The 26,313-nt window shown below is 38.2% G+C and overlaps 1 protein-coding gene across 2 annotated transcripts; it reads left to right on the forward strand.

Annotated features, from left to right (window-relative positions):
• The first annotated feature begins 10,847 nt into the window (after positions 1-10,847).
• On the forward strand, positions 10,848-24,446 carry PCDH18 (protocadherin 18). Of its 2 annotated transcripts, none has more exons than XM_010590559.3 (4): positions 10,848-13,880; positions 14,726-14,814; positions 14,900-15,063; positions 22,494-24,446. In XM_010590559.3, the coding sequence occupies exons 1-4, from the start codon at positions 11,403-11,405 to the stop codon at positions 23,159-23,161; spliced, it is 3,399 nt and encodes a 1,132-aa protein (XP_010588861.2). In that variant the 5' UTR covers positions 10,848-11,402; the 3' UTR covers positions 23,162-24,446. The 2 variants fall into 2 exon arrangements, with proteins under 2 accessions (XP_010588861.2, XP_010588862.2); XM_010590560.3 differs by having other exon boundaries at positions 14,729-14,814.
• Positions 24,447-26,313: the final 1,867 nt, after the last annotated feature.

A 26,313-nucleotide genomic window follows, 5' to 3' on the forward strand; every position in this document is an offset into this window, starting at 1 on the left:
ACTATTTCTTGAGTTCTTACAATAGTGTTCTTATACAATATTTGTCCTTTTGGAACTGACTAATTTCACTCAACGTAATACCTTCCACATTTCTCCATGTTATGAAATGTTTCACAGATTCACCGTTGGTCTTTAACAATACATAGTATTCCATTGTGTGAATATTCCATAATTTATTTATCCATTCATCTATTGACGGGAACCTTGGTTGCTTCCATCCTTTTGCTATTGTAAGCAGTGCTGCCATTAACATGGGTGTGCATATATCTGTTTCTGTAAATGCTCTTATTTCTCTAGGATATATCCCAAGGAGCGGGATTGCTGGATCATATGGTAGTTCTATTTCTAGTTTTTTAAGGAAGCGCCAAACTGCTTTCCAAAGTGGTTGTACCATTTTGCATTCCCACCAGCAGTGTAGAAGTGTTCCAGTTTCTCCCCAACCTCTCCAACATTGATTATTTTGTGTTTTTTGGATTAATGCCAGACTTATTGGAGTGAAATGGAATCTCATTGTAGTTCTGATTTGCATTTCTCTAATGGCTAATGTTTGTGAGCATTTTCTCATGTATCTGTTAGCTACCTGAATGTCTTCTTTAGTGAAGTGCCTGTTCATATCCTTTGCCCATATTTTAATTGGGTTATTTGTCTTTTTGTAGTTGAGTTTTTGTAGCATTTTGTAAATTTTGGAGATCAGACGCTGATCAAAATGTCATAGCTAAAAACTTTTTCCCAGTCTGGAAGTAATCTTTTTATTCTTTCAGTGAAGTCTTTGGATGAGCATAGGTGTTTGATTTTTAAGAGCTCCCAGTTACCTGGCTTCTGTTCTGCATTGTTAGTAATGTTTTATACACTGTTTATGCCATGTATTAGGGCTCCTAGCATTGCCCCTATTTTTTCTTTCATGATCTTTATTGTTTTAGGTTTTTTGTTTAGGTCTTTGATCCATTTTGAGTTAGTTTTTGTGCATGGTGTGAGGTATGGGTCTTGTTTAATTTTTTTGCAGATGGATATCCAGTTATGCTAGCACCATTTGTTAAAAAGACTATTTTTTCCCCATTTAACTGACTTTGGGCCTTTGTCAAATATCAGCTGCTCATATGTGGATGGACTTATGTCTGGATTCTCAATTCCGTTCCATTGGCCTATGCATCTGTTGTTGTACCAGTACCAGAATGTTTTGAGTACTGTTGCCATATAATAGGTTCTAAAATCAGGTAGATTGAGGCCTCACACTTTGTTCTTCTTTTCAGTAATGCTTATCCAGGATCTCTTTCCCTTCCATATGAAGCTGGACATTAAAAAATGTCCTTGGGATTTGGATTGGAATTGCATCATATCTATAGATCGCTTTTGGTAGAACAGACATTTTTACAGTGTTTAGTCTTCCTATCCATGAGCAACGCATGTTTTTCCACTTATGTAGGTCTCTTAAGGCTTTTTGCAGTAGTGACTTGTAGTTTTCTACGTATAGGTCTTTCACATCTCTGGTCAGATTTGTTCCTAAATATTTTATCTTCTTGGGGGCTACTGTAAGTGGTATTGATTTGGTGATTTCCTCTTCAATGGTATTTTTGTTGGTGTAGAGGAATCCAGCTGATTTTTGTATGTTTATCTTGTATTCTGATACTCTGCTGAACTCTCCTATTAGTTTCAGTAGTTTTCTTGAGGATTCTTTAGGATTTTCTGTGTATAAGATCATGTCATCTGCAGATAGAGACACTTTTACTTCTTCCATGACAATCTGGATGCCCTTTATTTCTTTATCTAGCCTAATTGCTCTGGCTAGGACCTCCAGCACAGCGTTGAATAAGAGTGGTGATAAAAGGAATCCTTTTCTGGTTCCTGTTCTCAAGGGGAATGCATTCAGACTCTATCCGTTTAGGCTGATGTTGGCTGTTGGCTCTGTATAAATGCCCTTTATTATGTTGAGGAATTTTCCTTCTATTCCTATTTTGCTGAGAGTTTTTATCATGAATGGGTGTTGAACTTTGTCAAATGCCTTTTCTGCATCGATTGATAAGATCATGTGGTTCATGTCTTTTTTTAATTTATATTCGAGGGCAATGGGTCTTGATGATGGATTACATTAATTGTTTTTCTAATGTCGAACCACGTGGTATGAATCCCACTTGGTCACGAAGAAATATTTTTTTGATATGTTGTTGAATTCTATTGGCTAGAATTTTGTTGAGAATTTTTGTAGCTAAGTTCATGAGGGGTACAGGTCTGTAATTTTCTTTTTTTTATTGTCTTTACCTGGTTTTGGATCAGAGATATGCTGGCTTCATAGAAAGGGTTTGGGAGTATTCTGTCCTTCTCTGTGCTCTGAAATACCTTTAGTAGTAGTGGTGTTAACCCTTTTCTGAAAGTTTGGTAGAAGTCTGCAGAGAAGCCATCTGGACCAGGGGTTTTTTTTTGTTTGGAGTTTTTTGATTACCTTTTGAATCTCTTCTCATGTTATAGATCTATTTAGTTGTTCTACCTTTGTTTGTCTTAGTTTAGGTAGGTAGTGTGTTTCTAGGAATTCATCCATTTCTTCTAGGTTTTCAAATTTGTTAGAGTACAGTTTTTCATAGTAATCTGATATGATTCTTTTAAATATAGTTGGGTCTGTTGTAATATCGCCCAATCTCATTTCTTATTCGGGTTATTTACTTCCTCTCCTGTTTTTGTCAGTTTGGCCAATGGTTTATCAATTTTGTTAATTTTTTCAAAGAACCAGGGTTGGGTTTTGTTAACTCTTTCAATTGCTTTTCTGTTTCCTATTTCATTTAATTCTGTCCTAATTTTTATTATTTGCTTTCTTCTATTGTCTGAGGGTGAGGAGACCCTGGTGGCATAGTGGTTAAGTGCTATGGCTGCTAATCAAAGGGTCGGCAGTTCAAATCCGCCAGGCACTCCTTGGAAACTATGTGGGTCAGTTCCACTCCGTCCTATAGTGTCGCTATGAGTTGGAATCGACTTGACGGCACTGAGTTTGGTTTGTTTTTTTTGATTGTCTGAGGGTTTCTTTTGTTGCTCTCTTTCTTTGTTCAAGTTGTAGGGATAATTCTTTGATTTTGGCCCTTTCTTCTTTTTGTATGTGTGCATTGATTGATATAAATTGACCTCTGAGCACTTCTTTCTCTGTGTCCCAAAGGTTCTGATAGGAAGTGTTTTCATTCTCATTGGCTTCTATGAATTTCTTTATTCCATCCTTAATGTCTTCTATAATCCACTGTTTTTTTGAGCAGAGTATTGTTCAGTTTCCAAGTGTTTGATTTCTTTTCCCTGCTTTTTCTGTCATTGATTTCTACTTTTATGGCTTTATGTTCTGAGAAGATGCTTTCTAATATTTTGATGTTTTGGATTCTGCTAAGGCTTCCTTTATGATCTAATTTGTATTCTATTCTAGAGAATGTTCCATGTGCACTGGAAAGGAAAGTCTACTTGGCTACTGTGTTGGGTGTAGTGTTCTGTAAGGTCAAATTGGTTGATTGTGGCATTTAGATCTTCTGTGTCTTTATTGAGCTTCTTTCTAGATGTCCTGACCTTCACTGAAAGTGGTGTGTTAAAGTCTCCAACTTTAATTGTGGAGCTGTCTATCTCACTTTTCAATGCTGTTACACTGTGTTTTATATGTCTTGCAGCCCCGTCATTGGGTGCATAAATATTTAATATCCTTATATCCTCCTGGGATAAAAAAAAAGTCTTGCAGCCCTGTCATTGGGTGCATAAATATTTAATATCCTTATATCCTTCTGGGATATTGTCCCTTTAATCATTGTATAGTGTCCTTCCTTATCCTTTGTGTTGGATTTAACTTTAAAGTCTATTTTGTCAGAAATTATTATAGCCATTCCTGCTCCTTTTGATTGTTGTTTGCTTGATGTATTTTTTTCCATCCTTTGAGTTTTAGTTTGTTTGTGTCTGTAAGTCTAAGGTGTGTCTCTTGTAGGCAACATATAGACGGATAGTGTTTTTTTTTTTTTATCCATTCTGCCACTTTCTGTGGATTGGTACATTTAGTCGATTTACATTTAGCATAATTATGGATAGGTATGAGTTTAAGTGCTGTCATTTTGATGTCTTTTTTGTGTGTGTTGTTGACAGTTTCTTTTTCCCACTTACTTTTTTGTGTCGAGTAGTTTCTCTTTATATATTGTCTTTTCCTCTTATTCTTTGTTGTTGATTTTGTTTCTACTTTTTTCTTGCATTTTATTTTGATGAGTAGTGTAGTTTGTATCCTTTGTGGTTACCTTAATTTTAACCCCTATTTTTCTAAGTTTAAGCCTAACTTTTATTTCTTTATATCACCTCATCTTTCTCTCCATGTGAAAGGTCTATGGCTACATTTCTCAGTTCCTCTTTATTATTTTAATGTTGTTTTTTACATAATGACATCACTGTTTCCCAGTTTTGAGCTTTTTTTTAATCTTGATTTATTTCTGTGATTTCTGTGTCTGGGTTGACATCTGATTGCTCTGTCCAGTGTTCTAGTCTTGGGCTGATACCTGATATTACTGATTTTCTAACAAAAGATCTTTTAGTATTTCTTATAGTTTTGGTTTGGTTTTTACAAATTCCCTAAACTTCCGTTTTCTGTTTATCTGGAAATGTCCTAATTTCACCTTCATATTTGAGGTACAGATTTGCTGGATATATGATTCTTGGCTGGCAACTTTTTTGCCTTCAATGCTTTATATAAGTCATCCCTTTGCCTTCTTGCCTGCTTGAATTCTGCTGAGGTGTCTGAGTTTATTCTTATTGACTGTCCTTTGTAGATGACTTTTCGTTTATCCTTAGCTGCTCTTAGAATTCTCTCTTTATCTTTGTTTTTGGCAAGTCTGATTATAATATGTCTTGGTGACTTTCCTTTAAAATCTACCTTATGTGGAATTCGATGAGCATCTTGGATCGATATCTTCTCATCTTTCACGATATCAAGGAATTTTTTTCCCAACAAATCTTCAATAATTATTTCCGTATTTTCTGTTATCCCTCCCTGTTCTGGTACTACAATCACTCATAGGTTATTTCTCTTGATAGAGCCCCACATGAATCTTAAGGTTTCTTTATTTTTTAAAAAATTATTTTATCTGATTTTTCTTCATATATATTGGTGCCAAGTGCTTTATCTTCAAGTTCACAAATTCTGCCTTCATCTTGCTCAATTCTGCTCCTCTGACTTTCTATTGAGTTGTCCAAGTCTGTAATTTTATTGTTAATCTTCTGAATTTCTGATTGCTTTCTCTCTGTGGATACTTGCAGCTTCGTAAATGTTTTGTTATATTCTTGAATAATCTTTTTAATTTCTTCCTGCTTACCTGTGTTTTCCTTGGATTGTTCTGTGTATTGCCTTGTCTCCTTCCCGATGTCTTGAAGAGTTCTGTATATTAATCTTGTGTATTCTGTATCTGGTAATTCCAGGAAGGCACCCTCATTCAGAAGATCCCTTGATTCCTTGTTTTGAGAGCTTGTTGAAGCAATCCTAATCTGTTTCTTTGTGTCTTTTGATATTGACTATCGTCTCCGAGCCATCTATAAGTTATTGTATTAGTTTATTTTATGTTTGCTTAACGTATCCTAGCCTCTTGCTTTGCTTTGTTTTGATATGCTTGAATGGGTTTCTTGAGTGAGCTAGCTTGATTATTTTCACCTTTGGAGCACTGACGTCCTGTTACCAGATGGCTAGAGCTGTTATCAGGTATATCAGTCTAGGAGTCCATTCACTTTTCCTGTGTGGATTCAGCTCATGTGTCCAGGTAGCTGGTCATCAAGTGTGTGGTATAGGCTGTGTCCTACAGTCTTAGAGGGCAGGGATGTTTGGTGTAGGTACCGGTATCTGGTTGCAGCAGGGAGTCATCCTCTGAACAAGGCAGGGGGCTGAGAACCACCCCCCGAGTGTCTCTGAAGAAAGTGCATCCCTGTTCCCTAGAGTGTACAGGTGGGTGGGTCCTGCAGGTGGGCCATGGGCACCCAATGCTTTTGGTTGTAAGGACTGGGAGGTACCAGTTATCCTTGTACCCCTGTTCTGGGTGGCTAGGTGACCTGAGTGGAACCACCAGTCCTTAGGCCCCTGATGTGGGTAGGTGAAAAAAACCCTGTTTAATAGGGAAAGTAGTATCAAATAGCAAACACCCATCTTTCCACTGCACAGCAGAAACAGTTGCAGTCTGCCAACAAGGGCCTTTTCTCCTGAAATAGGCCCACCCAGGTCCATGCAGGGGGAAAGGTATTCAAAGTCCATGTACCGTTTATGCCTGGACAGGAGCCGCTTCTGTCCTGAACTCCCCCAGTTAGTGGAGCTGGCAAGTTATCTTTTCCCCCAATTGTGAATTTATCCCTCTCCAAGGCCAGGAGCATGGCTCAGTGCACTTAAATGGGCCTATCTCAAACCCAGGGAAATCAATAGCCACTGAAGCTGATTTGGGGGTGAGAGCATGGTAAATATATGCAAGTACTTAGCTTTTGCCAAGAGCACCGTTCTTCTCTGCTTTTGGAGCTGTGAGTAGGCTGTGCAGCTGGCTGCTTCTTCCTGGGGAACCTGTGGCCTAGTGCTACTACCAGCCCACCACCACCACTCCTGGGAATGGTGCCTGAGGGATCCCAGTGATTCAGGTCCAGTAACTCCTCTCTGCTTCTGAACTGTCTCTCCCTCCCCCTACTGCGCCATCCATTTTCTAACTTTGCCTTTGATGTTCAGGGTTCCTAGCTTGTCATAACTATAATCATTTCACTTGATTTTAAACCCTGGTGGCATAGTGGTTAAGTGCTATGGCTGCTAACCAAAAGTTTGGCAGTTTGAATCCACCAGGCACTCCTTCGAAACTCATGGGGCAATTCTACTCTGTCCTATAGGGTTGGTATGAGTCGGAATTGACTCAACGGCAGTGGGTTTTTTTGTAAAAGGGCTCGCCGGGAGCATCTGGCTATTCCTCTATCTTGGCCCTGCCTCTCCCTTATAAGAGTTCTTTATAGCAGAATATTATTATTCACACAGAGAATTAGACTGACTGAGAGAACTTACATTATTTGTCCAAGATTACATAGATACCAATTTGTGACACCTGCATTCATACATTTTGGGGCTTATATAAAAAGGCAAGTTCTTTATCCTAGGCTGTTTCATAATATTTGTAATCCTTAACCGTATCAACTTTTGTCTAGTAAAGCATCTGCCCTTATCTACTTTCACATGGTAAGTGTCAAGCATGACCGTGAGCACCTACTGCAAAGCATTTCCCAGCAAATTCTGTAGGGAACAGTTGTAATGTTATACCAGCTACAAGAACATTGTGAGGCTCATATCACTAATTTGATAGTGGGAAAGATATGGTATGATGAGATAGATATCAATTCTTCTCCCTGTTTTTATGTTTTGTTTTTGTATTTCTTAAATAGGCTGTAATAAAACATAAATTAGTAACTGAGGATTTTTGAAGAAAATCATGTATCTGCTTTTAAGAGATTTTAGTGATTTTCCTTTTGTATTCCAGTATCAAAAGAAACACCATTCTCATGTAATGGGAAGATATTTGAGCTTTACAATCAAGTTATAGATTTCCCGTCTTCTTTGGTAGGAAGGGAAACATTGAAAATTTAGAGTAATAAAGCTATGCAGCGTTATTTTCTTAAAACCAAAAAAAAAAAAAAAGTAATCACAATAAATGGCATAATAAAAGTGTTACTAAAGGTGACAGGATGTATTACAAATGCCAGGTTGGATCTTTTCTCTAGGTTTATCAATTTTCAGGCAAATTTGGCTGAAGCTGTAAAAGAAGCTTTGTGGATAAAATATGCACAACATGATGATAATAGCCAAGGTTCCCCTCCAGAAGCTTAGGAGAACTTTGGTCAAGTGCTTAACACCACTTACAATGCCACAGTCCACAAGAGGTGGAATCATCTTTGTAAGCAAAGGCTTCCGTGTCAAATATGGATAGCCTTTAAGGAACATGCTAACATCTCTCCTTCACTGGATAGCTAAGAAGTTGTTTTGGAGGGTCTACAGCTTCTTCATGGCTCTGGGAAATTACAGAAGAATGAGAAAGTTTAATTACATCACCATTAGATGACAACTAACAGAAGTTTGCCAGTTTTTTCAGCCTGAAACAAACACATTCACATATAGAACTGAGTTAGATAACGGCTGTTTTGTTTTTGTTTCCTTTTTTTTTTTTTTTGATATTTTCTTCTCAGCACTATCAAATGATAAAAACTGAAGCCTTTGAATTGTGGTGTTGGTGAAGAATATTGAATATACCGTGGAGTGCCAAAAGAACAAATAAATGTGTCTTGGAAGAAGCACAGCCAGAATGCTCTTTAGAAGCAAGGATGGCGAGACTACTTCTTACATACTTTGGACATGTTGTCAGGAAGGATCAGTCCCTGGAGCAGGACATCATGGTTGGCAAAGTACAGGGTCAGCGGAAAAGAGGAAGACCCTCAACAAAATGGATGGACACAGTGGCTGGAACAATGGGCTCAAGCATAACAACGATTGTAAGGATGGTGCAGGACCGGGCAGTTTTTCACTCTGTGGTACACAGTGTCACTATGAGTCAGAACCTACTTGATGGCACCTAACAACAACAACAACAACAACAAAAATAGATATATATTCTGTGTTTTTGGAAAAAAGTGTGAAGAACAAGGTATGTATAGTAAGCAGAAATCAAAAGCAAAATACTGTCAAACAGATACATATAATTTCTCATGGAGAGATTGGCAAACTGAAAAGGAAACAATATTTGGTTAGGATGATATTGTAAGTGAAAAAAGTCATTCTCCATGAAAGGATTACAAGTGCTTTAAAGACTTAGTCTTTACAAACATATACTAATTCACAATCTATTTTACATATTTCAGTAAGTTACGCTGAAGCTTTGTCACATTCATTCATTCGCTTCAAGCCAACTGTCGGAAATAAAAGAAAGATTATTTATTTATTTATTTATTTTTAAAGCATAGAAAACCACATCCTCTAAATTAAGGTAATCAAATTCATTGCTGTTGGATTTTGGGGGAAAGACATCAAATTCATGAAGAAAACTTTCCTAAAACTAAAAGAATTAGATTACCTTTGAATTCTGACCCCAACTTCGAATAGTCACTAATTCCTTTCTTTGCTCTTTTGGTGTTTGCAAAAGGGTGCAGGAAAGCCTGAATTGATATAATTATTGGCTCAGATTGTAAGAGATCTAGGCCAGATGGCTATGGGTTTCTAAAGTCCCAGTTGCTTGGGGTAGTTTTCCTATAGCGTTTGGGGATCTGCAATTTGAAAGGGCCACAAACGTGTAAAACAGTATTATTCATGGGGACAGAATGTTCATCAGCATGACCCAGTACTAAATACATGCATTATGGGCATTTCTATTCTGCACAATTTGCCACACAGCACCGGTTTCTGGAGGGGGGAAAAAAAGACAATGGCTTATAAAATGCTTTTGAATGCCTAAAAAGGAGAGCTCATGCTGGGACTCCTCTGCTTTCTTTCCAGAAAGAACCTTCTTAGTGACTTTAGCTGAGCTCTGCTGGGAGTAAGCAAAGTGGAAAAATCACAAAATTACTTCATATATATATATGAATACATATATATAGTCTATTTCTGGGGGGCAAAATAGAGTAGGGGAAAATAAATGGAAAAGTGTGACAGTGAAATTATGTGAAACAGCAAATATGCAAGTGGATGAAGACGGCTGAGGAATAATGCAAAAAGGTATGAAAAAACCCCAGCAAGATTGGAGCCACAATGATAAACTGAAAAGGAATTGCAGAGCAGAAAGAATATCATAAATAATCATATTTTCAAATAGGAACACCATATCAGTTTCTGTGACCTGGATAGAGTCTCAGCCTCCTGTGATATTTCCTAGCATTTTTATGCATGCAAAATGCAATTTTCAGCTCAGGCATTTTATTCTTCTAGGTAAACAAGCTTTGGGTTTTAAAAATACATATCTGAAAGGTGTATCCATAAATCATGCATACATTATAGAAAATTTGACTTGTAAACTATGGAGTCCATGTCCCCTCAGTATTCATTGTGAAGGCTCATCACATAGAGATAGCACCTTTTGGTAGAAATCGGCATGCTAAAGCAGGAAATGTCTTTTCCCCAAGATGAACAGAATTTTTTCAAAGTACGATACGAAAGAATTATTCTCGGCAATTGCACCGAGACACAGGGAAATGAGTGATATGAGGTACAACTATATGTTTAATTAATTGCCAGTTCTGAGGTATTCCTTTAAATCTTGCTAATTAAGAGAAATCAAAAGTGTAAAATAGCCCTTTTCTTATCTTCAAAGAATAATGATGAGTGAAAAACAGAAAATGAAACCTCTTTATTTGTCCTGATCTTTAAAACAGAGCCCCAAGAAAATCTGCTTGTGCTCATAGAAGGAGAAAGATCCAAGTATTTCCAGAGGGGGGAGGGGGAAAGGAGGTGGTCTGGGATGCATAACTAGAAGCAAGTTTTCAAATTTTATTAAATTCCTCCACCAACAAAAGGCACTGAGAGGTATTTTAAGGCAACCCGGTACTTAAATACCATGAAAAGCAAGATGATTACATGTTTGTGGAAGAAGAAAGGGCAATTAAGAAAAGAACAATTTAAATTGCCATATAAATAAAGGCGACCAGAAGTTGATTTAAAGTTTTTCTTCTGTAATTGTCTCCCCTTTGTCGTGGCACGCTCAGAGAAAGTGAATGTAGTAGATTGAAAGGAGGAGGGAGAGTGGGGAGGAGGGAGGAGCAGTGAAGGAGCTGCTCTCATCCTCCGCCCCCACCCTCCCAGCCTTTCTCCCCTCCTCTCCCTCGCGCTCCCTCAGCCCTCCCGGCGCCCCTCGCCTTCCTCCTTCTCTTTCCTTCTCCCACCCTCCCCTCTCGCCCTCCTGCGCCTTGGTGACTCCATCAGCTTTGATTTGGAAGGACGCTGATTGGCTGGAAGCGATTCAACACACGCCAGGCAGGAGCTTTGTCTGAGTTGAAGTGAAGTTGTACAGATTTCGGACTGGAGTCAGCAGTCAGTGGTGTTTAGTCTGCTGCCGAGCAGAGAAAGGGAGAGAGAACCGCCCAGGAGAGATAGACCGAAGACTGCGCGGGTCCCCTGCCGGAGATGGATCCTAACCACACGAGAGGGAAGGCGCGGAGGTGACGCTCTGCTTGGAGAGAGAACGAACAGCCTGACAAATGCAAGGATTGGACTCCAGGCCGCTCCGATCTGGAGGTCGAGACACGGTGTGTATAAAACAAAAGTTTGCGAGCTGTTAATTCCTGTGCTGTGTTATTAAGAGGCGCTTTCAAGTTGCAAGTACCGTATGTAGCTAGCTTTAAGTTGCCAAAGGAAGTTGAGAGGATTGCTTTCCTGTTTTAACTAGCTCTCTGAGGGGAATCTCAGAAACCGACCGCTGCACCAAATGAACACTAAAATGCGCTTTAGGTTCATTTTTGCACTCTTGACGGTGTCTTTCAGCCACGATGTACTGGGCAAGAATTTGAAATACAGGATTTATGAGGAACAGAGGGTTGGGTCAGTAATTGCCAGACTATCAGAGGATGTGGCCGATGTTTTATTTAAACTACCTAATCCTTCTGCTGTTCGTTTTCGAGCCATGCAAAGGGGAAATTCTCCTCTACTAGTAGTCAGTGAAGATAATGGGGAAATCAGCATAGGGGCTAAAATTGACCGGGAACAACTATGCCAGAAAAACTTGAACTGCTCCATAGAGTTTGATGTGATCACTCTACCCACTGAGCACCTGCAGCTTTTCCATATCGAAGTTGAAGTCCTGGATATTAATGACAATTCTCCCCAGTTTTCAAGATCTCTCATACCGATTGAGATATCTGAGAGTGCGGCCATCGGGACTCGTATTCCTCTGGATAGTGCATTTGATCCAGATGTTGGGGAAAACTCCCTCCACACATACTCGCTCTCTGCCAATGATTTTTTTAATATCGAGGTACGGACCAGGACTGATGGAGCCAAGTATGCAGAACTCATAGTGGTCAGAGAGCTGGACCGGGAGCTGAAGTCAAGCTATGAGCTTCAGCTCACTGCCTCAGACATGGGGGTACCTCAGAGGTCTGGCTCATCCGTACTAAAAATAAGCATTGCAGACTCCAATGACAACAGCCCTGCTTTTGAGCAGCAGTCTTATATATTACAACTCTTAGAAAACTCCCCAGTTGGCACTTTGCTCCTTGATCTGAATGCCACTGATCCAGATGAGGGCGCTAATGGGAAAATTGTATATTCCTTCAGCAGTCATGTGTCTCCCAAAATTATAGAGACTTTTAAAATTGATTCAGAAAGAGGCTATTTGACTCTTTTCAAGCAAGTGGATTATGAAATCACCAAATCTTATGAGATCGATGTGCAGGCTCAAGATCTGGGTCCAAATTCAATCCCGGCTCATTGCAAAATTATAATTAAAGTTGTGGATGTTAATGACAATAAACCTGAAATTAACATAAATCTGATGTCTCCTGGAAAAGAAGAAATATCTTATGTTTTTGAAGGGGATCCCATTGACACATTTGTTGCTTTGGTCAGGGTTCAGGACAAAGATTCTGGGCTGAATGGAGAAATAGTTTGTAAGCTTCATGGACATGGTCACTTTAAACTTCAGAAGACTTATGAAAACAATTATTTAATCTTAACTAATGCTACACTGGATAGAGAAAAGAGATCTGAATACAGTTTGACTGTAATAGCAGAGGACAAGGGGACACCAAGTCTCTCTACAGTAAAACATTTTACTGTCCAAATCAATGATATAAATGACAATCCACCCCACTTCCAGAGAAGCCGATATGAATTTGTCATCTCAGAGAATAACTCGCCGGGGGCATATATCACCACCGTTTCAGCCACAGATCCTGATCTAGGAGAAAATGGGCATGTTACATATACCATTTTGGAGAGTTTCATCCTGGGAAGCTCTATAACTACATATGTAACCATTGACCCATCGAATGGAGCCATCTACGCCCTCAGAATCTTTGACCATGAAGAAGTAAATCAGATCACTTTTGTGGTTGAAGCAAGAGATGGAGGGAGTCCAAAGCAACTTGTAAGCAATACCACGGTTGTGCTCACCATCATTGATGAAAATGACAACGTCCCTGTGGTTATAGGGCCTGCACTACGCAATAATACTGCAGAAATCACCATCCCCAAAGGGGCCGAAAGTGGCTTTCATGTCACAAGAATAAGGGCAATTGACAGAGACTCGGGGGTAAATGCAGAATTTAGCTGCTCCATAGTAGCAGGTAATGAGGAGAATATCTTCGTAATTGATCCACGATCATGTGACATCCATACCAATGTGAGCATGGATTCTGTTCCCTACACAGAGTGGGAGCTCTCAGTCATCATCCAGGACAAAGGCAATCCTCAGCTGCATACCAAAGTCCTCCTGAAGTGTGTGATTTTTGAATATGCAGAGTCTGTGACAAGTACAGCAATGACCTCAGTAAGCCAGGCATCTTTGGATGTCTCCATGATTATAATTATTTCCTTAGGAGCAATCTGTGCAGTATTGTTGGTGATTATGGTGCTGTTTGCAACTAGGTGTAACCGAGAAAAGAAAGACACTAGATCCTACAACTGCAGGGTAGCAGAATCAACTTACCAGCACCACCCAAAAAGGCCATCCAGGCAGATTCACAAAGGGGACATTACATTGGTGCCCACAGTAAATGGCACACTGCCTATCAGATCTCATCACAGATCATCTCCATCTTCATCTCCTACCCTGGAACGAGGGCAAATGGGCAGCCGGCAGAGTCACAACAGCCACCAGTCCCTCAACAGTTTGGTGACAATCTCATCGAACCACGTGCCAGAGAATTTCTCGTTAGAACTCACCCATGCCACTCCTGCTGTTGAGGTAAGATCATTAACTGCACCAGTGCACTGGCACTCAGCTGTTAGTGCCCAGAAACTGTGTATTAGTTCTTCAGGGCCTCCATAAATACATAACAGTACCAAAAATATGCAAAATTAAATATGATGCCAGCTAAATTGTATATATATAGCAAGGATATACATAGCCTACTATTTTCAGCTTTTCTTATTTACTTGCCTGTAATATGTATGTTACAGAAAAAGAAAATGTTCATTTGAGAGTCGAAAGGGACTACCTAATTAGCATCTCCTTACTTCCCAAGTTAAGATATTAGAAGCCAAAAAGCAAAGAGGCTGGCTTTATTCTACTGAAAGATTTAAAAAAAGATTAAAAAAAATAAAAAAGGACCCCCAGAATTTCATCTCAGTGCATGTTATATCTGTTCAACTTGTGAAAAATGTCTGATATTATTTTAACTACACGTGATAGATTGTTGTATTATACAGCATTTTCTATGCGTTTTTATAACTGATCACTTTAAGCTGAACTATAAATAAAGGAAATCAACCAGTTATTTAAAACAGAGTCCTCTTCTGGCGTCAGCTGTATTAGATCATCCAGATCCCTCTGGTTTCATTCTCTTTTGTTTTGAGAGTATCTAGTCAATTATCAGGCATTCTCAAGCTTTTGTCCTCACTGGGATGCATTTCAGTTATATTTGGTGGCAGGCTGTACTGTCTGCCACAGCCCAGCATATGAAAATCCTTAAAATTGAGATAACTTATTCAGTTGCCTAGAACAAAATAACAAGTAAGTGTTTCTCTTTGCTTAAAGCTCGTATTTGGAGGTTTGTTTCCGGGAATCAGTACTGTGCCTTTGGTTTCCAGCAGGTCTCCCAGCTTCTTTCAATGCTTCACCAGGGGCAATATCAGCCAAGGCCAAGCTTTCGAGGAAACAAATATTCCAGGAGCTATAGGTATGAATTATCCTCATGTTAACTATTCAGTCTCCAATAACATGGATGCTGAAAAGTAGAAACTCTACCTGATTTATCTTTCTAGGTACGCCCTTCAAGACATGGACAAATTTAGCTTGAAAGACAGTGGCCGTGGTGACAGTGAAGCAGGAGACAGCGACTATGATTTGGGGCGAGACTCTCCAATAGACAGGCTGCTGGGGGAAGGATTCAGCGACCTGTTCCTTACAGATGGAAGGATTCCAGCAGGTAAGAGGGTGGTGACACATAAATCTTTATTTTCTGATCGGCTGCACCAGTAAAGCGTAAATTTTCTTTCATTCCTCTATTTCTTCTTTATCATTTGCACAGAATTCTTTGTAATCTGCATACTATTGGCAACAAACATAAACTGGCTTACCTGAAAATTACCTTCTTCAAGCTCATATTAAGCAGCACTTGGAGAAGGAGTAAGCATGAGAGCTCAATAGGACAGGGAGGAAAGGATGGAGCGAGGAGAATAGCAAACCGAACCATTCCCCTCTTTTTACTATCCCACTGAATACTTCCATAGAACACTGAGCAACCCTATAAAATTACTGGGTGGTTGTTTTTATTCAAACCACATGTTTTGGTGCATGGTGGTGAACTGGACTATAATTTGGAGGACACGTTTCCTGTGATGGAAACCAACTCACAGAATTGGAGATTAAAATACTCCAGACATGGTACACTTTAAACCCTAAAAATAGGAACAAGAATGCAGCTTTGTACGTGGTAAATGCAGAATCATTTTTTTACCTTTCATTTTAGGTATGCACTATAGTGGAAAAGGAACAGGGGTCCAGGGGAGTAGTTTATAAAGTACACAGGTATATGGAAGAGATTGTATGAAATTATCAGCCATGTTTTCCTTAGAGTTCTTTCTAATTGTGCAGTAGAAACTCTCTGAACCAGCTGGGTGACTACCGAAGGCCTCATTATAGCAACCCTGTTACTAAAGAGCTGTAGTATTAAATGGACCCTTAAGGACACATGAGTATTACCTTGGCTGTTTAAATTTCTAAATCCCACTGAATGCTGCTCAAATGAGTACCATTTGATAAATGAAATAAAAGTGGAACAACACTATATTATCTGCCCGAATTCCATGGAGCTCTTGTTTTCTAAATGCAGAGAAGTCAAGAGAGTTTAGGAAACAGGCGTGAGAGAGCCTCTAAGGGCCAAGGAAATTCAAGAAAAATCAGTAAATAGAAGCTATAACTATCGTAAGTAGTAGAAGTAGAGGTGACAATGGCAGCAGCAGTCTTACTTTCAGTAGCGGCCATTGCCGTGGTCCTCCTCAACGTGTCAGAGCACGTCCCCGGGGCTGGGCCCTGCTGAGTTCTGTACTCGCGCTGCCTCCCACCGTGCTTTGACACGTGGTGGCACTTTGTCCACGGTAGAGCTGAGATCTGAATCCATCTTCACACTCTTAAACCCTAGTCTATCGAGAGTAATGTGAAGTAACTGTTTTGTTTTTTAAAATAAATTAAGTGACATATCTGTTTTTATATTCTAAAGACTATTAAATATTTTTCATTTCATTATGTTATTACAGTAATAGATAATGTATCTCAGGCAGGAAAAAAATATGAGAAGGAACTGCAGTGGCAGAAAGGGCTAAAAGGTACATTAGAGCCTCTGCTTACACATTCACTGCTGTCTTTTTTTTTTTTTTAATTTCTTAGACCCACTTGAAATGAGTCAGAATCGACTCGACGGCATTGGGTTTTCATTGGGTTTGGCTAGAACCACTTGAAGAAAAATCTCTTAAAATCTAATGGAATACACATGTCCCCAGTCAACTTGCTCAAAGACAGTCAGTCTTATTGCTTATATCTTTGTATTGGGGAGCTGGGTGAATCTCTATGATTCTATGATACCTCATTTTGAATATTGAGCTCTCATTTTGAGTAATTTAGTTTACTAAACTACGTTCTTTTATAAAACAGAAAAGAAAAATGATGGGAATACTCCTTTGCTCATGCAGCCCTTCTTCCTTGAAAATGGTGGAAATACTGTATTAAATAAGTAATTTTTAAAATTGTATGAAGCCCATTCATTTAAATTGTAATTTATCAAACATACTTGAATAGAAAATAACTGCTCCTAATTAGAAAACCTTGCCATTTATGAGACTAAATGATGCCTACAATCCTTTTTAATTCTTATCTTACCCAAATCCAGTGCCGCCATGTCGATCCTGACTCATAGCGACCCTATAGGACAGAGTAGAACTGCCCCTAGAGTTTCCAGTGAGTGCCTGGTGGATTCAAACTGCCGACCCTTTGGTTAGCAGCCATAGCACTTAACCACCATGCCACCAGGGTTTCCTATTCTTATCTTACATAATCCTAATAGCTAATCATGTATCTAATTTTTTTTTTTTTAAAAGGTCAAGACTCCTCTTTTACTCTTTCCTATATTTTCAAAGTTGCCATCATCAGATATGTTCATAGTAGAAGAGTTACTTAGCAGGAAAAAAAAAAATTGTTAGGAATAAAGACACTGGGGAAATAAGGTAAAGGTAGATTCTAGAAAACAGTTAATGAGGCTCATTTAGTGACTTCATATCCCTTTCAAGTTACATTTATTTTCAAAGTTGAAGTTCAAGTCTACTTTTTTTTATTATCACTAATAACACTACTTACCATATACAGAATCTTTTTTAAAAAATTCCGTATTTAAACAATCATACTTAATCCAGAATTGTGGTGTGGGCATCCATTTCGCCATATGTTTCATTGAATTACAATATTGCATTACAACAGGTATTTTTCAGACTCATTATCTACTTGCTTCTACGTGGGTTGTGGTGGGACTATCCTAGAGGCATAAAGTCCCAGGAAATCACCAGTGATCCATAAGATATTTTAAGCTTTATTCAGAAACACTATTTGTTATAGACTGAAATGTGCATATTGAATATCTATACAAAGATGACCACCAGCTGTCCAGTTGACAGTAACTCATGGTGATCCCATTGTGTCAGAGTAGAACTGTGCTCCATAGGGCTTTCAATGGCTAATTTTTTGGAACTAGATCGCCAGACCTTTCTTTCAAGGTACTCTAGGTGGACTTGAACCTCCAGCCTTTTGGTTAGCAGCCAAGCGCTTTAACGCTTTGAACCGCCCAGGGACTCCCTTTTCTTAATTATGAGCATTCTGAGGAGTATTACTTTTACTCATACTCTAATGTATTATTCACCCTGGCAGTTTATGCAGGCGCATTGAGATGTAAAACTTGTGCTCTGTAAATTTATATTCCCAGGAAATATCCCAAGTAGAAAAAATGTGAGTCCACATGACTGTCATTAACAGAATTGAGCACAGTTTCCTAAAGCATGAATATTTTTAGGACTTAAGGGACTTATTCCAGCTGATTTTCTGCATTAGTCTGTGCTTAAATATAAATTATGTTATGTCACATTGCCTGCCAACAGGGTCACTTCTGGTCATTGATTCTATTAATTCCCACACAAATACCCTGCATTCTAAGCAGTAAAATCAGCGTTCATTTTTGTCTGTTGGCTCATGTTTGTCAACATATTTTCTTCGTTACTCATTCAACTTTGAGCTACAGTACTACATATATGCCAGCAAAATCTTTATTTTTTACAATATTTTAGCTGTCCCAAGGTGACTGATAAAAGCTTTTTTATTTTGTTTCGTGTGATACTCATTCTCAATTGAGTCAATTTTACTTTATAGTGATCTATCATCTGTTACTACTTATTTCAAACATTCCTTTGAATTCTATGTTCTTTCACTTTGCGTTGCCAGCTTCCTAGTTCTAGCCTTTCTCCTATAGTTAGCTTTCTGTATCGCCATACACTGGTATTCTCTCTCTTCCCCTCCTCAAATCTTTTTTCCATATATCTGCCTGAGCGGCCTTCCCAAAACTTTTTAATTTACATTTGGGGGCTCAAAAATCAATAAGTGGCCTTGGTTGCCCAAATTAAACTACTTATCTTGGCATTCAAAGGCCAGTGAAACCCACTGTTAGCTTCTTAACTCTCAGCTTAACCAAAAAACCAACCCATTGCTATTGAGTCAATTCTGAGTCATAGTGACCCCTATAGGACAGAGGAGAACTGCCCCATAGAGTTTGCAAGGAATGCCTGGTGGATTCGAACTGCCAACCTTTCTGATAGCAGCCATAGCATTTAACCACTATACCACCAGGGTTTCCCAACACTCAACTTAGACTGTTTTTTGTTTGTTTGTTTTACCATTTGCAATAGCAGAGACATCTCTTCACATAACACACCAATTCTTTGCACATGCTGCCCTTCCTCCCTGTACAACCTGCTTCTTTACACTTTATCCATATAAATTCTGTTCATCTGCAGTTTGGCTCAAGTTGCTCTTTCTTTGTAACATTTCAACCTCCACCACTTTCTTAAAATACCCTCGACATCATACACCTTGGCACTTTAGCTGGCCATCTATGAACTCATTTGCCACACTTGCTCTGAACTAGATGTTAAGTCATTTAAGGGCCCGTGACCATCATAGGAGTTTACACATGGTAGGCTCTTAATAGATAGCTGATCAATCACTACAATGACTAACGGCTTGATAGAAGCTATACCGATTGTTATTGAGGCAGTTCCGACTCATGGCAATCCCATGCGTTACAGATAGAACTGATCCACAAGGTTTTCTTGGCTGTAATCTTCATGGAAGCAGATCAACAAGTCTTTCTTCCATGGCACTGCCGGGTGGGTTTGAACTGCTAACCTAGTAAAACAAAAAAAAACAAACCTGTTGCTGCGGAGTCGATTCCAACTCATAACGACACTATAGGACAGAGTAGAACTGCCCAGTAGAGTTTCCAAGGAGTGCCTGGTGGATTTGAACTGCCGACCTTTAGGTTAGCAGCCGTAGCACTTAACCACTATGCCACCAGGGTTTCCTCCGAGTGCAAATCGTTTGTGCCACCCAGGGACCTGATAGAAGCTAAGCATACATTTTTTTCTCCATATAGTTGATACTCTGCTTCCTGTCTTGCATATAAAGTATGGTACAGTGACACAATTTACAGGCATAGAGTGGCCAAGAAGAGTTGACGTCTTCCTCTGCACCCCATCCTACGGCAGACGTAACCACCTGCCAGGGCTTTCAGAGGAGCTACAGAAACATTGGCCACTTGCACCACTTGCCAGGAGCACTTGATCCCTCAGAGGTTGTCTAGAAACTTTGCAGAACTGAATTACGTAGAAGCGGAAGATGTTTCCAAACAGCTGAGTCTCCGGGGACAATGTGAAAAAATACCTATGAAAGTGGGAGAAATGCCCTCTTCTGCATCACTACTCTGCCTTAATACCTCTTCATTATTTTTACTGTCCTTTTCTCTGTCGTTCCTTTCTTCATCATTTTTTCATATTTTTTCATTTTAAAATTGTTTTGACTTTAATGCCTGATTCATTTATTGTCATGAGATTGTAAAACAGCATTTTGTTTAATAAATTCCTATGACTAAAATTATAATTTTGAGCATGAACTGTCATTTAAGTCACACAGACTGTATTGCTCAATCTATGTTCACTATATTCTGGTCTCTAGAAAATTCTGTCATGCTCAGGATTATTAGAACTCTGAGTACTGTTTCTTTTTTTTTTTTTCCATCCTTAAACATTAAAACAAAACAAAGCTAATCACACAATCAATCAAACAAGTAAGTTCTTCACAAGCCTAAAACCACAGAATTAAAAACCAGGAAAAAAATGAAGAGTTGTCATCAGGTCTGTTCCCCTTCCTTTTGACAGGATGTGAGTAAGCCAGTAGAGACAGGCCTCTTTTCCATTTTCAGAGACCCAGGGAATTAGGGAAAAATAAAAAATTTATTAACCACTTGAAAAAAAAAAATTTTTTTTTTTTTTTGATAGCTGTTTCACTGCTGAAAAAACCTCATTGCTATTAAGGTATTCCAATTACTTTCAACTCCTTTTGGTTTTGTCCACATTAAATGATGAGAAGCAACAGTTGGTAAATATTTCCAAGTAGTAATAATGTATAAAGGCATCACATGCAGGCATCCTTTTATTCTTAAATCATGCCTGCTTATTTAAAATTAATATTTCCTCATAGCAGAATTACACAGTTATTCTCTTTCTTGTACCCTGCAGTGATTCACAGGCAATTGGTATTCACCCTCATCTTTCTTTCCCCTACTTTCTCCACATTTCTAGTCTTCCTAGAAATCTGGCTTTTTTTTTTTTTTTTAATATATACATAAACACATAATACTTACTCTCCTTTTGTTCCTCAAGGTATCATCTTGTAAGTTAAGAATTGAGGTCCAGAATTGATGATAAGAACAAAATTATCTTGAAGGGTCAAGCCAGAAAAGGTAGTGACTTCTACACCTTTAAACAACTATTACATTTCCTTTTCTGAAAGTCAACATTAATTTCATTTTCATTCAGAAAATATATAGTGAATGCCTACTCTATGTAGACAGGCTACCAAGTGCTGGGGATACAGCAATAAACAGAATAGACAACTTGCTTCCTCTGACAAGGAGGTTGACATTCTCCAAGGGTCATCCATTTAGGCAATAATTTAGGTGGAAGAGAAATCTTTCATAACTAGTTAGACATACAGAATTAGCTTTGAATTCATATGTGTTGCTGATATCAATCTAATTTCCTTCAGAATCTGAATCACTTTGCATTTTCTGCATTCAGAGGTTAGCTCTAAAATGATACTGAAGACGAAAAATCGTGATATTGAAGTTCTAACTGAAAGAGAATGGATGATTTGTGGAGTGTACATTTTTGCACTTCCTGGTTATTACATAATTTGGTTTTTATATTTGGCATATTTAGAGATTTTTTTCCTTTTATTTTTTCTGTTTTTCTCATATTGTCTATTATTTTCTACAAGTGTGGCCAATCACATTCCAATAAGGCATCATAACATCCAGAAAAACTAAGCAATGGATTTTTCATATTCATCATCTCTGGATGACTTTTCCATGAATTTGAATATAAATATTTTTCAAACCTTTAAAAGCAGACTTCTTAACAGGGTAACTGCAGATGTCCAGTAACTGAGGATTCTTATCTCTATATTTAAAAAAAAATAAGTCAATAAATAATCTATAATAACTTTTAAGAGCCTATATTGTGTTCTCAATGCCTCTATTAAAATAAAGTAGGTCCCATAGACTGCAATATTGAGAAAGTTACTCAAAGTATTACTCAAGGGTTTCCTGATGGAATCCTAAATTATGGGTTTCACCTTACAGCTCAATTTTTCAGAATTTGTATTCAGCATTTATTTCATCACTCATACCCTAGTTCTTTTTCCGTTAATCTCATGTATAAGTTATCAATCCACCTTTTCATTACTTGAGTAGCAATTATGACACTCGTGAGGAATAGGTGAGTTGGTAACAGCTTTCCTTATTTGATAAACAAGGGTAAAAATAAAAAAAGACACCAGCAGAAATGACTTGGAGGTCCATAAAACTGGCTTCCCAATTAACTCCAAATTAGAATGTGTATAGTAATGGATTTTTATAGCAATGGATTAGCATCATGATAGTAGTTTGTAACTGCCTCAACCTACCTTTCTAAAAATTTCATGAGTTCTTCATTTTGAGTCATGCTAAGTATAATAATGAATCCCCACTGTTTTCCTTGAGTCCAGCTATGAGGCTTTGCACGGAGGAGTGTAGAGTCCTGGGCCACTCCGACCAGTGCTGGATGCCACCCCTGCCCTCGCCATCTTCTGATTACAGGAGTAACATGTTCATTCCGGGGGAGGAGTTCCCAGCACAGCCCCAGCAGCAGCATCCACATCAGAGTCTCGAGGACGACATCCAGCCTGCAGACTCCAGTGAGAAGAAGAAGAGTTTTTCCACCTTTGGGAAGGACTCCCCAAACGACGAGGACACTGGAGATACCAGCACGTCCTCTCTGCTCTCAGAAATGAGCACCGTATTCCAGCGCCTTCTACCCCCTTCCCTGGACACCTACTCAGAGTGCAGTGAGGTGGACCGATCCAACTCCCTGGAACGCCGAAAGGGGCCCTTGCCAACCAAAACCGTGGGCTACCCACAAGGGGTGGCGGCCTGGGCAGCCAGTACACATTTTCAAAATCCAACCACCAGTTCCGGGCCGCCGCTTGGAACTCACTCCAGTGTGCAGCCTTCTTCAAAGTGGCTGCCGGCCATGGAGGAGATCCCTGAAAACTACGAGGAAGATGATTTTGACAATGTGCTCAACCACCTCAATGATGGGAAGCATGAACTCATGGATGCCAGTGAGCTGGTGGCTGAGATTAACAAACTGCTTCAAGATGTGCGCCAGAGCTAGGAGATTTTAGCGAAGCATTTTTGTTTCCATATATATGGAAATCGGGAACAGAGTAAACCCTGAAAGAACTGGCATTGCCAAATAGTTGCATTTATCATAAATGTGTCTGTGTATATTGAATATTAAATACTGTATTTTCGTATGTACACAATGCAAGTGTGATTATTTTAATCTGTATTTTAAAAATACATTTGTACCTTATATTTATGTGTAATTTAACAGACAAATTTTATTTTTTTACTCTCATGACAAACACATCTCTCCTAATCATGTAGAAAGTAGCTACTGTTGAAATCTCATATGCTATTCAACCACAAAGTATAAAGGCACTGCTTAGGTTAGTTATGTTGGGGAGGTAAACATTATTCTCTAGGAAAAACCCCACTAAAGCATTATACAATTCTTAATTCTAGTAAGTGATCCAACTTTTTGAAAATACTTTTGTAAAAATTAAGCATCATTAAAAATGTTAAACTATTTTTTTATTATTACTATTGTTTTTTCTCCTTCTAACTCTGATAGTTCTACTCTTATGGGAAAAATTGACACATGAAGTGAAATTTTATTTCAGGACTGGGAGGTACCTTGAAGGGTATTTATGAGATGATTCTTTTAAATACATTTTTCACAGACAATAATGAATACAGGGCTAGAGTCAGTGTTTCCTGGCTCCCAGTTCTCTGCTATCTGGGGCATCAAACTGGTCTGTTCTTGAGAATATGTGGCTTAAAATATTCTTGTCTATTTATAATCAAGGCAAACAATAAATTTCATTCCATCCTTGTAATATGAGAGGTACTCAAAGAAAATGGAATCTGTCCTTTAAATGGATAACAGTATATATTCCAACAGTGTAAAGTAATAATGGTTATGTTGTGTCCCTCCTAAGCTGGTAAATATAATTGGTTTAATCTGAAACCATTCTGTTTGAATCTTCCTCTCTTCTCTGACAATACGTAAACATTTTAGTCTTTTTTTCCCATTAGAATTCACTTTCAGCTTTTGTCCCAAGTGCATGATCTCACATTTTTGTTTTTATTTTTAGTGTAAGAACATTTATAAAATCATATTTTTACTGCAACTCTGCTGCGTGATAAATGACAAATTATTTATTGTGTTGTTATCTCTCTGTGTGGAATGCCTTGGTAAAGCAGTTTGCTATTATGACTGTTATCATTTATGAACAAGCTTCTATTAATGTTATATCTATGAATACACTATCTTGATTGTACTCTCCAGAAGCTTTTACTGTCAAAGAAAATAAAAGAAAAATTAAATGAGAGAATTGTCCGTAGTTCAGAGTCCTAATCCTACATATGTGTTCAAAAGCTATATAATCATACCAGTCATGAGAGAGTGATCCAGTTTTGGGTTTCAAATGGTAGAGAGGAAGCATTTAGCAGATTTGGCAATGGAAAAAAGAATCAGTTTGAGACCTTTATTAGGTATGAAAATAATAGATCAGATTCCATTCAGAATAAGATTTTAAATGCATTTGGAGTGTAAAGGAAAAAAGAAAAATGAATTCAGTAAAAAAAAAATTTTTAAAAATTAAATAATAACATCATGCTTTTTCAGAACAGCAAACTCTGGTGGTGTAGTGGTTAAGTGCTACGGCTGCTAACCAAAATGTCAGCAGTTCAAATCTACCAGGCACTTCTTGGAAACTAGGGCAGTTCTACTCTGTCCTATAGGGTCATTATCAGTCGGAATCGATTTGATGGAAATGGGTTTGGTTTGGGTTTTTTCAGAACATTTTATATTAAGTTCTTGGTTAAAAAATATATCCCTACAGTATTTCCAGGAGGTGAAAGTATGCTTCTCCTTGGCTTACTAGCAGAGAATTCAAATACTAAGAAAGTTAAGTAACCTAAAAGTGCCTAAAACTCAGATATTTTAATTCTCAAGTGAGTACCACTTTAAATAGGAAGTGTTATCTCTTCCAGAAAGCATGGTTTCTTTTATGGGAGGGATTGCAATTACAAGTGAAATTTCAGTTTATTTTTCAGTAGATTACACGCACAAATGTAAACCACATTTAAATACATTTTGCTTTTCAACTTCACTTCCTTTTAGCACATATTATCATTAAAAAAAAAACTTCCATAACCTCATTGTTCTTAATTTAAAGCAGCCACAGTCATTTAGGAAGCAAAACTTGGAATAAGTATTTTGAATAATTTTAAGTAAATAAAATGCAGTATTATACTCAACACGAAAACTTTGTATATTGTCCGTATACTGAGCATTCCATGTGTCAAACTCCTTGCTTCTCCAGCCTTCTGTACTTCTGGTTACTGCTTCCCACGCTCACAAGTTAAATGAGTGTTAGCGTTTAAGATTTCTGTTTTTTGTTCATATCATTCCTTTAACAACTAGCATCACCTTGGTGAAAGCTGACGTGTCTGCTGCAATCATAGCAACCTAACCTCTCATCAAGTTTATGTTTTCTCATCTTTGGTATCATGCCCTTCCTCAGATTGGAAGAAAAAAGTAATAGCCGCTTAAATTAAGGAGATTCCTTTCTTCACTCATCATTTCTTCAGTATATCGGCTCCGTCGAATTCCTTTAAACATTCTTTTGTGATTATCATCTATTAAAGGAATCATCTTTCAAAAATGGAATTCAACACTGAATCTGTTGCTTACCAAGTCCTTCTTTTAAATGGCTCGATTATAGGATGATTAGAATTGGCTTTCTTAAAATTCTTACAAGTTATTAACATTGAAATTCATTTTTTCATTTATTTCTTCCTTAGAAAAAAATCGTCATTGAGTGGATCTGGACTCCTAGCAAACCCATGGGTTTATAAGCTTGTCAATCATTTAAATTCTTGCTCCTCAATATCAAAATCACCACTTACCAATAGGTAACTATTAAGACAAAAGATGGGTTAGTTAGTGTCTTACTGGAGTCACTGAAGAAGTTAAATTTGTGGAAATCAACTCAACATCTTTGTTTCATTCTTCTGATACCAAAAGGAAAACCCTGGTGATGTAGTGGTTAAGAGCTACCACTGCTAACCAAAATGACCTCTTTTTAAATCTACCAGGTGCTGCTTGGAAACTCTATGGGAGCAGTTCTACTCTGTCCTATAGGGTCACCATGAGTCAGAATGGATTCCAGGGAAGCGGGTTTTTTTTTTTTTGGT

Source organism: Loxodonta africana, chromosome 5 (assembly GCF_030014295.1).
Source record: "Loxodonta africana isolate mLoxAfr1 chromosome 5, mLoxAfr1.hap2, whole genome shotgun sequence".
Taxonomy (NCBI): domain Eukaryota; kingdom Metazoa; phylum Chordata; class Mammalia; order Proboscidea; family Elephantidae; genus Loxodonta; species Loxodonta africana.

What these genes read in the sequence shown, in the direction of transcription:
- PCDH18 (XM_010590559.3), top strand. Translation starts at nt 11,403, where the DNA reads ATGAACACTAAAATGCGCTTTAGGTTCATTTTTGCACTCTTGACGGTG. An exon ending in AAATATTCCAGGAGCTATAG is followed by an intron (nt 14,815 to 14,899) that starts GTATGAATTATC and finishes TTATCTTTCTAG; the next exon opens with GTACGCCCTTCAAGACATGG. An exon ending in AGATGGAAGGATTCCAGCAG is followed by an intron (nt 15,064 to 22,493) that starts GTAAGAGGGTGG and finishes CCTTGAGTCCAG; the next exon opens with CTATGAGGCTTTGCACGGAG.